The 17,670-nt window shown below is 37.7% G+C and overlaps 1 protein-coding gene across 2 annotated transcripts; it reads right to left on the bottom strand.

Moving 5' to 3' along the window:
- Nucleotides 1–349: 349 nt before the first annotated feature.
- On the bottom strand, nt 350–9,595 carry LOC121951984 (spindlin-Z-like). 2 transcript variants are annotated; one of them, XM_042498485.1, is made up of 5 exons: nt 9,517–9,595; nt 8,799–8,840; nt 5,879–6,138; nt 3,672–3,905; nt 350–1,572 (listed from the first exon to the last, which is right to left on the bottom strand). In XM_042498485.1, the coding sequence occupies exons 2-5, from the start codon at nt 8,816–8,818 to the stop codon at nt 1,367–1,369; spliced, it is 720 nt and encodes a 239-aa protein (XP_042354419.1). In that variant the 5' UTR covers nt 8,819–8,840; nt 9,517–9,595; the 3' UTR covers nt 350–1,366. The 2 variants fall into 2 exon arrangements, with proteins under 2 accessions (XP_042354419.1, XP_042354420.1); XM_042498486.1 differs by lacking the exon at nt 9,517–9,595 and adding an exon at nt 9,437–9,455.
- Nucleotides 9,596–17,670: the final 8,075 nt, after the last annotated feature.

Here is a 17,670-nt window from a genome sequence, read left to right as displayed (position 1 = left end):
TGATCTCGTATTACAGTGAAATGGTAAGTTAAGGCAAAAGAATGTGAGTTGCTCCTGCAAGCTGGGGGGCGTGCCACCTGAAATCTACTGTAGTTAATACATTAACAATGGAAAAGTACCTCATACAACCCCACTTCAAAAAATCTGAACTACTCCTTGAGGTAAGAGAAGCACTGCGGGATGACATCAGACTGCAGAATATGCTAATCTACAAAAAAAGTGTTTGCTATTCAATTAAATTAATGTACAACCATGGGGGTGCGTATTGACACAAATGAACAAAATATCGACTGCAACACAATCAGCATTTTACAAATCATCAACAAGAAATAATTTTCAAGCAGCTTTGTTTTACGTTCATAAAAATGTCTCAGATTATATTTACAGAACAAAACATATTAAGGGTCACAATGAACAATATTTTGAGGCCTGAATATACCATATCACATCATTCATTTTTTTGGCAAATAATTAAGACATGAGTCCAAAATACTAGACAATGTTGGTAGCCAATTTTGAACTACATAAATAGTGTGTAGCACAAACACAGCTGAAACAACTTGACATCGACATCAGTATTTTTCATATATTATCATAATGTAGAAAACTTGTAGTTTACAGGATGAAACTGAACAGAAATATGATACATGACTTTTTTTTTTTTTTTTTTTAGAATTATCTGTGTTTTATATCCATGTTTCGAGCCGGTCAGGTCTCATCAGTGCCGAAACACTTCAACTGAAATTCACTCTGATGGTAAAATGAGCACACTGGTAAAATGAATATGACTTCTATATTCAACAGACTGAGGCCCACTCAGTGACACACATAAAGCACAGCAGACAAGTTTTGCCAAAACGTAACCATCAGCACAGCCAGAAATTCCAGATGAAATAAATAGCACAGGCATATAAAAGTGAAATGAAATACGAGTAAAACACAGAGGTATAGGTAAGAAAGCTTAATTATTTTTAGTTTGATGTGTTGCTTACAAAAAGTATGAATTTGGAGTTTGAAAGTTGCACTATACAAGTGGGATTTAACCAAAACAAACGTCTAGCTCCATTTCATCTGCTGGGCTATACAACTGGTCTCAGATCTGCTTTATTTACATTGATAAGGGACCCATTAGTCATACATTAAGGTCAACGTAAAATTGAGAATCAAAAACTAAGATGTCTTGTGGTGTGAGAATTAAAGAAGCCAAAAGGCCAAAAAAATTGAAAAAATAAAAAATAAAAAAATAAGACGGGGTTTTTGATCTTCGGCACATTGCCTCCCGCTGGAGGAAAACTGGAAACACTTTCACAGGTAACGACTGGTCGGATCAGATGTGAGCCGTCAGCGGAAGATGAAACAGTCAGTACTAGGTGGTCTTCACCAGATCGTAGACGTGGATGTGGACGTCGTCATCATATTTGATGTAGTATACTGTGGGCTTAGCTGGGACCTGGTAGATGACCAGGCCTGTCCTCTTCAGACCGTTATCTGTGACATACTCCACCTGTTTACCCACGAGGCTCTCTGGCTCCTCACCTGGCTTCCTGTCTGCTGGCAGCAGGTGTTTGTTCTCTGGGTAACAGACAGATAAACAGCAGCTGGATAAGTAATAATAAGATCAGTTTAAATACAGGGTTCCTGCAGCTTACGGCAAGTTAGATTTATGACTTATGAAGACTCTTTAAATGTCACTGGAAGCTAAATTTAATACCAATTTTACACTAACCAAAACTGGAAAAAAAAAATTAACTTCAAAATACAACATTTTTGATCAAGTTAAAAAGTTAGATAATCTGCTTAAAATGTTAAAACTTTCTAGAGTCAAACACATGCAAAACAAAGACCATATGTTCCTCAAGTATCCATTTGGTTTATCTTGTTCATTTGTCATTTCATTGGACGTGTCCTCCCGATGTCTTTGCATTTTGAGACTTTTGAAAGATTGATTAACAACATTTTAAAACTATTAAGGCCTTATTTTTTTTAGATGATTGTATTAAATGCCTTTTCGACTATTTAAGGATCTACGGGAACCCTGAACAAGAGCAAGACATTTCTTCTTTTATATTTTTTAAAGGAATACTTCACCCACACAAATCACCATTTGTACTCACCCAATGTTAAATTGAATTTGTGAAAAACCGAACAACAAAAAACCAAATTGGAGTCAAAAAGGACTGCGTTTAACAACAACAAAACTATATCCAAAAGCTCTGTTTACAAAGAGACACAACTCGTGCAGTATAATTCAAGTCTCACTGATCCAGCTGTCTGCTCAGTACTACCTACCTACCTAAACACATGCATTTTTGGTAAAACCTCACTACACGGGGTTCCCACGCTTTTTCATGGACACAAATTCAAAAGTTTTCCATGACTTTTCAAAGACCCATGATAATTTTTTTTTCTTGCCCCACTTCACCATCAAACACAATTTCAGCTGGCTGGCAGACATGAAGGCAGAGGCGGGACATGGGGAAAAACCTACCGTCACATCTTAAATGTACAAATGCTATATATTTATATTTATGTTTATATTTATATATTAAAATCATAGTACTTTCTTTTTTTAACATTATTTTTTGGCATTTTCGCCTTTATCAGATAGGACAGATTAATAGCATGAAAGGGGGAGAGAGAGAGGGGATGACATGCAGCAAAGGGCCTCGAGCGGGTATCGAACCTGAGGCTGCTGCGGCAATGACACTGCCTTTATTCATGGGGCACCTGCTTTATCCACTCAGCCACTGACACCCGAGACAAGTACTTTTGAGACAGACCATCAAAGATGGATAATAAAATTTATATTAAATTCAATTTAAATATTTCGTGTTGTCCTTGGAGGTCATTCTGCCCCAAATGAAATCTTTTGCTGTCAAAATATGTTTGTTATACTTATGTAAACAAGGTCTATCGGCCCTTAATTCCAAAACGAAGGGAAAAATGTGTGGTAATGGGTTGGACTGAAGTAAGACTAAAGGTGTAACACAGAATTGATTGACAATCTATACAATATGCTTTAAATAACAGTCAAACCAGGCGGGGTCATTTTGACCCCAGAGGAAAGGTGTATAGCAATCGGAAGAACATTACGAGGTTTAACAGAGTATATTACTAAGTGCATGGTATTTAGTGTTTTTTTTTTTTTTTTTTACCGTGGTATCAAATTGAGTATCTAGAATCGTGGAATTTCACCAGTATTTGTATTAACTATTTAATTAAACATATCGTAGGGTACTGATACATGAATCATTATTTCGTGGGTGAAGCATTCCTTTAAGCAGTTAAAGTTTATACACGTGCAAATAAAACCCTGCAAGTTTAAGATAGTAAATAATCTACAATTTGAAGCTGAACTTTATCCCCTACCTAACATGCTTGCTCCACTTAATTTGTTCACCTCCCCTTGTTTCGCCAAATTCCTTGCAGATAGCATTGTCTCTTCATGTTAAAAAGTGTCCATAACAGCAAATACTCTCTTACTATTGAATCAAGCAGAAACTGCACAAAATGTTCAGGGGAAAAAGAAGGCGGAATAGAGATTGGAGTGTTTTGTAATTCTAACTATGTAAATTTGTCCTGCTCTCTTCCTCCCACCTTTCCAGGAGCATCTGAAATATGAAACACTGACAGCTTCATGCACACAAACAGTAAATCTCTCTTTACTCTACCTGATTCGGGTAGGACACGTAGATCTCCGTCTTTATAGTCGTCCCACAACTGGTACATATACAGCACTGGGTCCTTCTCGTAGGTGATGTAGTACCAGTGGGTCATGATGGGGGCTCGGGACAGCACCATGCCTCGCCACTCGTTTTTCTCGCCATCCTCCTTCTCAAACAGATGCTCCACTGCCCGGCCCACCAGCTCCTCCGCCCCGGGAGGCACCTTGATTTTATTGTTCACTGTGGGAAGAAGATACTTTGTTGAGTTTACTGTAAAACTTTATAGATCCCAGTATAGTGGGTCATTAAAATATTATTATGCTATTCTAGGATGCAGGACTAGAACAAAATTTATGAGTATCAAAATTATGAGATCTGCTGCAAATGATATCAGCCCATTAAATGGTTGTTATCAGTGTCATTGGAAGCATGGATTTAAGGTAGTATGGCCCAATTCCACCTCCTGTACTAATGTTTATATTAGGCGACAACCCCTGGTGGCTGTTGTACCTGTGATGGGAGCAGAGTCAGGTGATGGAGGCCAGATGGATGGATGAGTCAAAAAAGCACAGGACTTTAACCCAGGAGACCGCTGTTTGTGTCCCCTGTGAAACTATTTTAACATTTCAACTGATGCATGTAGGCTGACTTACCTTGCGTAGTTAACTTACATTACGTATGTAACGCAGGCGAAGTTATGTATACAACTTAAAGGTCCATTGTGTAGGGGTTAGGGGCATTTTTTGGCATAAATGGTATAAAATACTCATAACTATGTTTTTTATTAGTTTATAATCCCCTGAAACTAAGAATCTTTGTTTTCGTGAGCCGTTTATATCTAGGCTACGCACTGAGCAGTTACTCTTGCGTGGCGTCCGCCATGTTGTTTCTACAGTAGCCCAGAATGGACAAACCAAATACTTACTCTAAATAGTGCAAATTTGCATTTTCACATCTGCCGCAATAGTTCTCCTTCACACTTGGCATACGGGAGAAGTTTCAGTTGGCTGCAATGTGCAACCTCACCACCAGATGCCACTAAATCCTACACACCAAACCTTCAGGTCAGTACTGCTCAGATTATTGTACTGTTAAGTCGGTATTGCACAGCTGAAAAAATGAATAATGTATAAATTATGGGGTTATAGCTGCTGATGGGTAAAATAAGTCCAAGGCCCAGCCTATTGATTCAGAGCGTCTACCACATGGAGGAAGAATTGAAAAGTTTGATGACCACAGGCAGAAATGACTTCCTGTGGCGCTCCGTGGTGCATCTCGAAGTAATGACTCCTGCTCTGAATGTACTTCTGAGCTTGATCAGCACATCATGGAGTGGGTGTGAGACATTGTTCAAGATGAAATATTATTAGAAATAGTATAATCTTATCTTACAAGACATAGAATATTATATTATCATCTTACAATGCTGACAAAGGGAGATGTTTCAAATTGACCAGAACAAAAATTAATGAATGATGTAACTAATTCTTCTCACAAAATTAGTCCAGTATCACGTGGGCTGATGTGTTCCCACTGTCAGTGTTATCAATCCAAGTGTTGACGTCACATTATTGCATTATTGATTGGCTATCAAGCACTAAATAAGTGTTACGTTTCATGATTCTGTCGGGCAACACCGTGTTGTATTTATAACAGAGCTGGGCAGTATATTAACATTATATCAATATTGTGATATGAAACTAGATATTCTCTTCGATTTTGGATATTGTAGTATCGTAAGGGCTGCGTTACAGTAAAGTTATGTCATTTTTTGAACTTACCAGAATGTTTTCGCTGTGTTATTATTTGCCTTTACCCACTTAGTTATTATATCTACACTACTGATGATTTTTTTGTCAAAAATCTCATTGTGTAAATATTATGTCAAAGCACCAACAGTCAGCCCTTCAATATCGTCACAGTATCAACATCGAGGTATTTGGTCAGAAACATGAATGATATTTGCACAACATTGGCAACGATAGTCACCACAGAGTAGAGAGTATAAGAAAAACAAAAAGTTAAACTTGAAACAAAATCCTTAGAAAAGGCAAAGTGTGAGTTACTACACAGCATAAATGTGACCAGAGTGGTTACCATAATAAAAAACAATTATAGATAAAAAATGAATTTAAAGAAATACTGCTTCTCGCTGCTTACACACACAAAGCAAAAATATGTCCATGATTGGAGAAAGATGTCGTCACACTCACCGACTTTCTCTGACAACACCTGCAGGTTGGACACCCGGCTGTCTTTGAAGAGCTCAATGCCGTACACGCAGTCAAAGCCGTCATATTTGACCATGTAGAGGGAGCTGTTCACAGTGAGGCGCTCCAGAACGGTGCCTTTCCACTTTGTCACGTTACCCTTCTCCCTCCAGGTGTGCTGAATCCTTCGACCCAGCAGGTTGTCAGGGTCTGGGCTCAGGGTCGACGCCGAGCTCTCACTCAGCTCTCCACTGCTACGCTTCCTGCAAACACGGAGGGAAGGAAGTCCGCATACGTTTTTATACATTAGTCACAAATCTGAAGTATGAGGAACATTTTTGATGCACTTTATGAGATGTTCAGTCAATAGCAGTGTTGTTTTTGGGGTTTTTGTATGACTGACAAGGTCTGTAAGCTTTGAAATAAACTTTATCAAACGTGCTGTTGTCCCAAAGAGTGAGGACTCTAGTCTACAGAAATATTACATAAGCATACAAAAACATAAGCTTAAAACTTGTTTTAGTGTCTTTAAACTTGCCATTGCTATTATGAACATGATAGGGTAACTTCACCAAGTGCTTACAAATATGGTGTAGAGAAGAGGGCAGCAAATAATCACAGAGAAGCTTTTTCTGAGCCAACAGTACTTTAAAATGACAGCAAAAATATCTCTGTTCATCCATTAGTCAGCTCAAATTAACTTAACTCATTGATATTATTTATAGTGCTTTTTTATGTGACAATGCCACAGGTCAGGCCCTCACATGCTGGGCAGACTCATTATAAAAGGCTGGTGTTGTGCTTACAAACACAAGCCGAAGGTGCATCATACTACAACTATTATCTAAGTATGAAGGCAAAATATGACAGACTGAATTACAAAGAACTGATCACAAAATAAACTTGTATTACAAAAACGTATTCAGTGTTATTAAATCTAAATTTAACACAGCTTCAATGAAGAGCTTCAACAACCAAGTAAAGAATATGAAAGACGTTAAACTCTAGATTGTTTTGGTGTGAGTTGCAGAATATTGTTTGCGACATATCGGCTGTAGAGATGTCTGCTTTCTCTCCAATACAGTGGAACTAGACGGCACTCGGCTTGTAGTGCTCAAAGTGACGAAAAAATGAACAAATTAAAAAAAAGTTTGGAAAATACCAGAAATTCCAGAAATTGTGACGCCGTTACTCAAAATAATTCACAGACCTTGTAGTGTGCAGTTTCATGTGGGAACTATTCTACCCAATAGTTAAAGTATTTATAGTTAATAGTATCCTCCTACTGAAGTACACCTGCCAACCGACCACTGCTGGAGTTGCAACAGTCTGAAATTTTAGCAGTATGATAAATGGTAAATGGACTGTGCTTCCAATGTGCTTTTTCTAGTCTTTTTTTCCACACTACATTGTCACATATACACACACACACATATTCACACAGTGGTGGCCGATGCTACCGTACAATGCAACACCTACTACGTAATAAACATTCATACGCAGCATCGTGGGCAATTTGGGATTCAGTATCTTTCCCAAGGATACTTCGACATGTTGCCCGGAGGAGCCGGGGATCAAACCGCTGACCTTCTGATTGGCGAACGACCCACTCGACCTCTGAGCCACAGCCGCCCCTACTGTCTCAGAAAATGTAATTGTCTACTTTATTACACAAATATTATAAATATTATTCTTACTATTATGAATATCAGTTACAATGACCCTTAAAGGAATGAAAAAGAAGGTTTTTTTGTCAGAACAAACGCTTATTAAAACTGAAACTTGAAACCATTTTAAAAAAGAAATTACGTGTAAAAATGTACACTGTATGATTACCATTAATTTTCAAACCACAGTATGCCGCTGCAACCCTAATCATCATGCAGAAGTAAGCATACATCTACTGTTACGTCACCCAGCTCCACGGAGCTGGCTAACATTACAGCTCAGCTGAAGAGGCAGAAATTAATGTTTACATCTCACACTGTCAAGCATGCGAGCCTGTCGTCCATGAGTAGATGCTTGCTTCCTTTCGCACAGTGATGCAGTTGGTGGGTGTAGTTCAGTAGACAGAAAATAGTTCCTTTATGAAACTGCTCACAACAAGGTCTGTGGATTATTTTTAGTAACCAGGTCATGATTTCTGAAAAAAGACATTGTTGCTGAGTTTTTCAGATATATTTTTAGTTGCTTTGTAGGGCTCGACAGATTATCAGCCTGGCTGATTATTGTGGCTAATATCTGGCATTTTGCCGATTATCTGTATTGGCGTTTTATTTTAATGATCGCCGGTCAAATTAATCAGTTAAAAAAGTGCAAAGAAAGTGTCAGCATTAGAGCTTTTACTTTGTAAAACCTGAGACCTATTTTTATTTTTTTATTTAAAATTTCACTTGACTTTATTAAAAGAAGTTTCAAAACGTGTCAGGTTTGATTGAACATTTGCTAAAGGCAGGTTTTGTGTTGGAGTTTGTTATATTGCAAATTCTAAATAGTGACAGAAAGATTTTCATTTTTATTGTAAATGCATATCGGTTCCAAATATCTGTTATGGGTTTCATTAACTACTAATAATCAGTATGAACCCTGAAAAACCAATACTGGTCAACCCCGAGCACTTTTGGGCGCCACAAGCCAAGTTCCCTCTAGTTTGATTATATTGAAGAGAAGGCAGACATCCCTATGGCCGATATCTCCAACACTTGGCAACTCACACCAAAACAACCCTGACTTATAAATAGAACAAGTAAGAGAAAAAAAATGTGTATTTTAGTCTTGGGAGTGAACTTTCCCTTTAAAGCCACTGAGCTACAGATGAATTTAAGAGGAATACTGGATGGAGCTGTTGCAGGATGCAGGATGCTGTCATGCACTGTAACACATCAGAGTCAAAGGAGATTAATCAGACTTTCAGTGATCCTACCTGCCCCGTTTCTTTGACATGTTTCCATAAATTCAATCAACCCTGTGAGACACAAGACACATCAGTTAGTGACTGTAACAGGACCAGCTGACACTTACAACATCCACGAACCAAACATCTTACATTCATATTTTTTAAAATAGTTTTTTGCAGTTTATCTGAAACATTAACTACTTATGTTGGCAGTGTGCTGTCCTGAGCTCAGTCAACCACAGCCATGCAAATTAGCCAACAGACCCGCATTACCGGATGTAAACAACATAACCGCGACCGGGCTAATGCTAACGCTAACTAACGTAGCTCAGTGCTAACAGAGACTACAGGTTATATATTTATACAGCTAACCTTATTGCTGATAAATGTGTAACTTCGCCGAGTCTCGCCGATTAAATGTCGACGTGTCGAGTGCAGCCAGAAATATGAAGCTACAGTGAGTCTATTAAAGGAAACAGCTAGCTAGCCAACATTAGTGAATCCTTTCAGTCACTCTTTATTTTAAATGAGTTACATTTCTGAGAATTTGGCTCCTGCATTTCTACACATAAGCTAGCCGAACAAAAGGAAATGCATCGCCATGTAAGCGCTGATTTTGCACACTGGTTGTAGCTTCTAGATTAACAGACAAAATAAGGACTGACCAGAGGAAATTAACTGACAGTTTTGATCCGATCGACAAGTTCAATAGGCGGGAGCCGGCAGGAGAAGCTGTTTGCCCTACCTGATCAATAATTTCACATGTGTTTGTCTTTGCAGAGCAGATTCCACCACCTAACTAACGTAGGCTGGATACACGGAAACGATCATCATTTGTGGACTACAATCACCAGAAGGAATGCGCAGCTCGCAAAGCACTCTGGGATTCGAAGTCATTTTGTGTAATTCCTTTTGCTTTAATGCACCCGAACAACTTTGAGGGCGATCGTAATCACCATTACACAGCCAGGTGTTTTGTGTATTTTTGAGCAGTTTGATATTTGTATTATCAACATTTTGCTTTCCTTTAGATGTTCGAGAAATAACGAAGCTAAGCCTACAATTCCCATAATTCAGCACAGATCAAGCCCACATTTTCCCCTCAGTCGTCCGCCGCTGCACATTTGTAAGACTGTTTTCTTAACAGAAAGCAATACCAGTCGCAAACGCTAGATTTAACATCCTTTACCATTTAAAAACAAACTATTTAAGGGATTTAAGTAGGCTATGCAAAGACAGAGTTAATTTACCCTTTGAATCCTGAGCAAATTGACTTGACTTCTATGAAAAGACGGAAGGAAGGAAATAAACAGCTTATCAACGAATGATCCAAAACTTTGCAACAATTTGCTAACAATTATTTTATTTATTATTAATTATTTAGAATTCAAAATAGCAAAGAAGGACATTATTCAAGTATTTATAATGTTTTAACTACTGCATGCTACCCGAATTTCTGCAATGAAAAACATGTAACATACAACAATTTGAGTGTTACAATCATTAAAATAAAAATAAATAAATAAATAAAATGTGTAAGTGTTGTTTAACACTTTGAAACTTGAGCAAATAGCCTAAGATTGATTTCTTGCAAAAACCACAAGAAGAAGGAAATGAGCAACTTAACAAGATATGGCCTAACAATTACTAGGAAATTAGTAAAAAGTTACAAGAACATGCCCCGAAAATAGGCCATACAAAAAGTTTTTTTTTTTTTTTTTTTTTTTAAAGAAAAAGAAAAGAAATGGCACAAAAAAGGCATCTGAAAACTGATGTCGGGGTCTTAAAGGGTTAATTGCCTGTTAATCAACCATAAGGTGTTTGGATTATTTGTTAAATGTTTTACATATGAGTTTAAAATCCCCCACAAAAAGTGCTTTGATACCTGAGTGCTATCAGGAAATAGCCTACTGAGGAAAAAATGACCTTTCTTGTAGCTGAAATGTGAACATCCACCACAAGATGTCATACTAAACACAAAATCTCTACCAGCGGCTCCGTTAACAGACTTCAGATGATGGACTGGCCAGTGTGGCGAGTGAATGATGCAGTACCCTTGGGTGCCTGTCTGACAGCTTTTTCAGGGTGAAAGCTTTTGGTTTTATCTTGTGCCAAACCGCCTCTGTGTGTGTGTGTGTGTGTGTGTGTGTGTGTGTGTGTGTGTGTGTGTGTGTGTATGACTCACCTGTGATGTGGAGGTGCATAAAAACACACTGCCTAAACCTTAACCTTCTGCTACAGGTAATCAGAAAGCAATCAGTGGTAATAACACACATTAATAGATTATTGTGGTTCATATTCTTTAAAATGAAACTCTTGATAATTTTATATTAAGTGTAAAATGACAGTACTTGTACACAAATTTACTATGCATAGTACACATTTTATAACCAAAAACAATAACAAGAACTCTTTTGAAAAGTCTTTAAACCTTTGAAATGTGAGCACATTGGTTTGATTTCTTTAAAAAAAAAAAAAAAACCCAGAAAAACAGGGAAAAAGTATTTAGAAAAAAATATTTATATTTACTTTCATTTTAATTTAGCACTTATTTACTGGTCATTTCCTGTTTTTATGTTGCTCGTGCCCTCTTTTCATGTTTTTTGGAGAAATCAAGCAAATTTGCTTGTTTTAAAGGGTTTATTTATGTAATTGTGATCATAATTATTTTGCCCACAGAGTTGAGGACTCACTGTTCTCATGTCCCTGGCAATTTGTTAGTTTACATTTTACAATAAAAAAAATACTCATGGTGGATGTGTTTTAAAGGCAGATTGTAGTACTTTTAGATTATCATATTCAAATGATAGAAAACCTTTAATCTAAAATTCCAAATCTTATTCCTGGCAGTGTGTAAGCTTTCTAGCACCATTTAGACCTAAATGCTGTGGAATGAAATTTACTGGCCTGGGAACCAGACTTGTTTTATTTGCTCTGGCAGATATGTCTGGTCCCCTTCCCGTTCAGCAAGATTTGAGCCAGCGTGGCGCGAGTCAATCACAGCCATCCATCTATCTTATATGGACTGTGTTTCAGACAATGACTGACAACTTGCGAAGCCTTTGTACTTTGAAGTTAAGATTATATGTATATATATATATATATATATATATATATATATATATATATATATATATATATATATATATATATATATACATATATACATATATATATATATATATATATATATATATATATACACACACACACACACACACACACACACACACACACACATATATACACACATATATATATATATATATGTATGTATGTATGTATGTATATTAACAATTATTATAGTAATGATTTTAAATATAAAATTGTTATAATTTTTTCTGGACATTTTCCCTGTATATTAAAAACTTTTAAAAACGTTTTTAGGTAATTTAATTGTCACCCTTCATCAATTTATTGCATTTTGTGGACATCTCTTGCCAAGTTGGTCATTTCCTTTTCCCCCATGTTTTAGAAAGAAATCAAACCAATTTGTTCAGTTTTCAAAGGATCAAATTGCTTGTGAAAGGCATCCGAACGCAACACAAGAAAACTGATGTCAGTCCATATTTCAAAGGGTTAAAGGCAGCATATTACAATAAAGTGATTGCGTTTTCTGACAGTTCTAGATGTTCTATCATTTATCTTTACCCATTTAGATATAATATCCATATAACTGCTGATTAGTTATCAAAAATTTCACAGTGAAAATATTTTGTTCTACAAGTTACCACCTTTAGCTGCAGCTGATGAGGAACTTTTATTTGAAGTACTAATTTCTAAATTGTAATGGCAAAAATGTCAACATGTTGGCAGAAACATTAATGCTACACTGTCACAGCTCATCTCTGCACACTGTTTATATCTGTCTGTGGCTCAGTGATGTATCTTATTTTATGTTACTCTGATTGGTTGTAGGTCGATTTAATTGTGTCTAGTGGCATTTATGTTGATATCTCCCCTTGGAGGAAGAACTGAGAGGTTCCAGTCTAACTCACATTTGTAATTTCAGTCGGGATAGAAATATACTGAAACTTAACACTTAGCAGAATGAATAAAATATGAGAAAACCAAATATTTTGACCTCATTAGTGTCCATATTTTTGTGATGGATGGGAGGAATGCTGGGGGGACTAAAGTCTTAGCTTCAGCCCTGATCATGACGCATGTTTGTCTTAAATGTTGGGTAAAATCTCTGCAAAAGCAAACAGATAAATATACGTTTGTTGAGGTTAACCTCGACTAAACCTACTACTCAGAGTCTAAAGCCCACAGTGGCATTTTAGAAACTGTTTGACTAGCTCTATTAATTACATCATTGTACCCACAGAGAGAAATTTGCTGTCTGCCATTAGCAGCCATGGCGGTCTGAATGGTTACAGCTTGAGTTCGCTCTTTCTAATGATTAAAGTCTGGATTAAAACAGTTTGACCACAGATATGTCAGATCAGTTCACTACAGACGGAATCGCTGCGAGGTGTGAGTCACTGTTGGTGCTCTGTAAATGTGACAGCCTTCGGGAGAAAAGCCAGTGTTGTATCGACACAAAGCTGTCCGGCGTCCAAGGTTGCCTCCTCTTGTCCTTGTTGTTGTCACAGCAACAGAAAAGGCCTGGCTGTTGGAGGAACGGGCTGGATCTTTTTTTTTTGTAATATTTGGTCCCATGATGCTCTACTGCAGGCGTTCAGTAAATCAGTGGAGGTCATTCAGTTTTCAGGGCAAAAGGAAGTGTGTAGACTGCAACTCAGCACATTGCCAAAACCAGACGTTACATTTCTTCTGCTTGAATTTGTGGGTTTATTCTGACTGTAGTGCAGTTTCAAGGCCCCACAATATAAATCCTTACTCTTGACATCTTCTGCTGCTCCTCTCTTTCAGGTTTCTCCAGTGCTGCCATCTGAGAAGGGGAGCCCACAGCGGCCTTCTCCCCTGGGACACCATGAGAATACCGTCTCCAAAAATAGAGGTCTCCTCCTTTCCTTCCAACTCTTCCGCTCTTCCAGGTATCTGTCGCTTCCATTCACATTCCTGGTTAGAGGACACACACTCACACCTGCATAGGGATGATTTGCACCCAGCTGAGAGATGCTGGTGATGGTTTTTGTCAAGTATTGCAGGGAGATTGCATAGCAGACTTGTAAAGTCAACCCAAGGTTAGTGTGTGTGTGTGTGTGTGTGTGTGTGTGTGTGCATTGATTAGATATCACTATTATTAGCAACATCCCTATGCAACCTGAACTATGGTAGCTTTAAAGGGATGGCATATCATGGCTACATCATACAACGTCTGGGTGAATCGAACCTGACTGTGACGGTGTGTGTGTGTGTGTGTGTGTGTGTGTGTGTGTGTGTGTGTGTGTATGTAGCAGGGTGTCGGAGCTAAAAGAAGAAGTGTGCTGCCAACGACTGTTTTCAGCCACATTAATTAGCAGAGTTCTGTCTCAGTCTGCTTTATAGCTCACCTCTCCTCTCTGAACACAAACACAAATATGAACACACTGGAAAAAAACCTGTGAGCCAAATCAAGACCAAGCATGCACAAAAACAGTATCACGAGTGTTCGGATTGTGAAGAGTTTCCAGAGACAGTGAGGACAGTAGATACAGAACAACACATGAGCATGTGTACTCAGCGCACTGCTGGCTATTCCTGTGTTTTCTTTCATGTGTAGATGAAAGGTAGTTCCCCTTCAGTGCTGAGACTTTTTCACATGTTTGATTTTTGAAAGTAGATTTCAAACAGATCTATCTGTCCCTGGAGAAATTTTATCTACACAAAAGTATAGAGATACATTTTCAAGACTTTTCACAGAGTTTTGCCTTCTGAAAATAAGTTGCCAGAATAAATGTTGGGGGATACATTGCAGTTGTACTTCATTATATAGCAGATATGTTGAAACTTTACATTTTAACAATACTGTGGTTAACGTGTGGTTAGATTTAGGCACAAGAAACTCGAGGTTATGGGTAAGAAAAGATCATGTTTTGGATTAAAATATCACATTTTGTGGCAATATTCCTGGTGGAAACACAGCGACAGGTTACCAACAAACACCCACGCTCAGGGCTTAGTTTGTTGGTCTTGAGCCAAGTCTTCTGTGATGTAACCTCACACAACACTTGGCTTGCGAAGAAGCACCCCAAGAATATTTTGCACTCAGTATAAAGTTATGCAGGTTAGATTTACGGGGAAAAAAAACAAACCACAGTGATGACATACCTTTAAATAACTCAATGTTCATTTGGTTTGACTATGGGACATGAACACCTCTCTCCTGGGGGAAAGTCTTGTTTGTGTTTGACCCATCCACCGCTCCGACCTGCTGAGAAAGAGAGATAGAGAGACAGGGATAGAGATATGTGAAATAAAGCTTAGCATATTCTGAGAGTAAGACGTGTCTACAGAAAATCTACATCATATACTGTACAAGAATTACACCATAATACACTTCAGTATCCTAAGATAATAGATAATAGATAAAAATACTAACATGATCAATGCTAAAAAAAATATTCAAATGTACTATAAACAAAATATTAGATATACATAAAACAGTTTGCAAAGTTGTTGAAGTTTTCATTTGGAGTTTACAGTGAGGTAGAGCAGTATTTATACAAGCAACACTGGATTACGTGGGTATTCTTCAACTCACTAATCTGTGAACCTGAATTTGCAAGATTTATTGGGCCCTGTACCTTGTGGACAGTGTAGTGGTTGGTGTTTCTATCCTGCACCTTGTGATTTATCTGATCTGATTGTTGGCTGGTCGTAAGATTCGTGTCAGCAATTCTGGATTTCTTGCAGGAGAGAAAGTTGATATCTGTAAGAGACCGGAGCAAAAGAGCATTTGTTTTCATGTCTAGTATGTAGAGCAGTGATACTCAACTTACAGCCCACAGGCCAAATCTGGCAAAACTGGGAATTATTTTTGTACTTTTAGTATACATAAGGTGCTAGAGTGCATAAAACAGCATCAAAATAGTTTATCAAAAAAGTGCCAGTTGGGGATCCCCTGACAGAGGTCCTAGCTAAGCCCCTAATGTCCTAAGATCCTAGAAATGTCCAAGTATCCTAGAAATGTCCTTAAATATGCAACACTTTGTAAAATCTTGAAATGTCCCAAAATCCTAGATACATCCAAAAATTTGTCCTAAAATCCGAGAAACATTTTTAAATCTTTGAAATGTCCTTAAATCCTTAAAAAACCTCCTGAAATCCTAAAAAAACCCTCTTCAAATCCAATGTGGGGCAATTATGGGGCTGTTGCAAACAGCTCCAGGTCTCCTGTAATTTTGCAAAAGTGCCCCCCCAAGCAAAGCAAGTTATCCCTGCTGTAGAGTATTTCAGACACACACACACACACACACACACACACAACAATGGCAAAATGCCACAGAAATAACTACATGATTAACAACAGTCCTTTCTGAGGGCTGAAAGTAGCCGAAGCATCTGCCATCCAGCACTTAACCATAACACTAAATGTTTCAATGTAATTATATCCAGTCGGTGTGATAATAAGTAAATCCTCTCATTAATTGGGTCTTAGGATTGTGTAGCTCTTGCTGTCACAGCTAATTGACCCCAAGAATGAGGTGGAGTACAACTGCCTTCATTTATGCACAAGTCTAATTAACATCCCCAGAACCAGAAAGGGACACGTTTGTGTGTGCATACATCTCTGTATGTGTGTGTGTGTGTGTGTGTGTGTGTTTGTGTGTGTGTTTGTGTGTGTGTGTGTGTGTGTGAGAGACATAGAATCTTTTGACCCCAATCAACGAAGTCGGACCATATGGAGACAGAAGCATTATCTACAATATACACTCTTTATATTTCATCCTGTAATATTTGGGTTTTATGTCAACATTGTACTCAGACTTGCAAATGTGTTTTGTATCTGCTGTATTATTCTGTATTAGTACCACATGTTTAGGGCTTTATGCTTTACATCATCATGATTTGGTCTCTTTGACTTTATCTCAGTATCTTTAGTCATACTTACATAGTCATAGTTATCACCCTTTGGTGTGGCAGAAGCTGCACATATCAGCTGTTACTTTTAACTAAATATTAAGACTTTTTCTGCTCACTTGCTAAGTGGTTTTCGAATTCTCTTAATTGAATTATTTAATATCAATGTGTTACAGCTGACTCAGGATGATCAGAAACTGAGGTCTGTCCTGTGCAGATGTAATCCAGCAGTAACCTTTTTAAGGGGCACAATACCAACATGCTGGCACCTTTTAAGAAGTTATGGCGAACATTTGCCTATTTGCACATCCAGCAGATACGAAGCAACTTTAGCATTTATTTGTAGCTATGTTTTTAGTCACATGATAAATGTAAGTCCACTATTCATTCGCCACTGTCCAAATGACTAATGAATTTTTAAATTCTACCAGACACTCAATAGATTACCATTGATTTGTTTTTTCTTGACTAATGAGTGAAGCAAACAGCCACTTGTGTATTTTACTAGCATTTGGCTTGTAAATGGTGTTAATTTTGTACCCTGAGGTAGTGTGCAGAGGGGTTTTAGAGATTTTAGAGTATAATACTGATAAGAGCAAAACTGAACCACAACAGTAAAGTTCCCTCAAAAACATTGAGTTAAAATAAACGTGATATGTCTGTGTATAATGACCTCATACCACAACATTAAGTGGTGTTGGGGGTTGGTTTGGAAAAAGATTGTGTTTTTGGTTAAAATAACTATGTTTTTTACATTTAGACATAAGTACATCATAAGGTGACATAAGTCTTAGTCTTGAGTACTCAAAACTTTGACCCATGTGACCCAAACTGCGTTCCTCAGACAGCAATCCGGGCGTTTTTTTTAACCAATCCACCATCCCAATGTCCTGCTTACATGGACTTTATTGCTCTTTATTCTATCTGT

Source organism: Plectropomus leopardus, chromosome 12 (genome assembly GCF_008729295.1).
Source record: "Plectropomus leopardus isolate mb chromosome 12, YSFRI_Pleo_2.0, whole genome shotgun sequence".
In the NCBI taxonomy this organism is placed as follows: domain Eukaryota; kingdom Metazoa; phylum Chordata; class Actinopteri; order Perciformes; family Serranidae; genus Plectropomus; species Plectropomus leopardus.
This window is presented reverse-complemented; position numbering and strand designations above follow the sequence as displayed.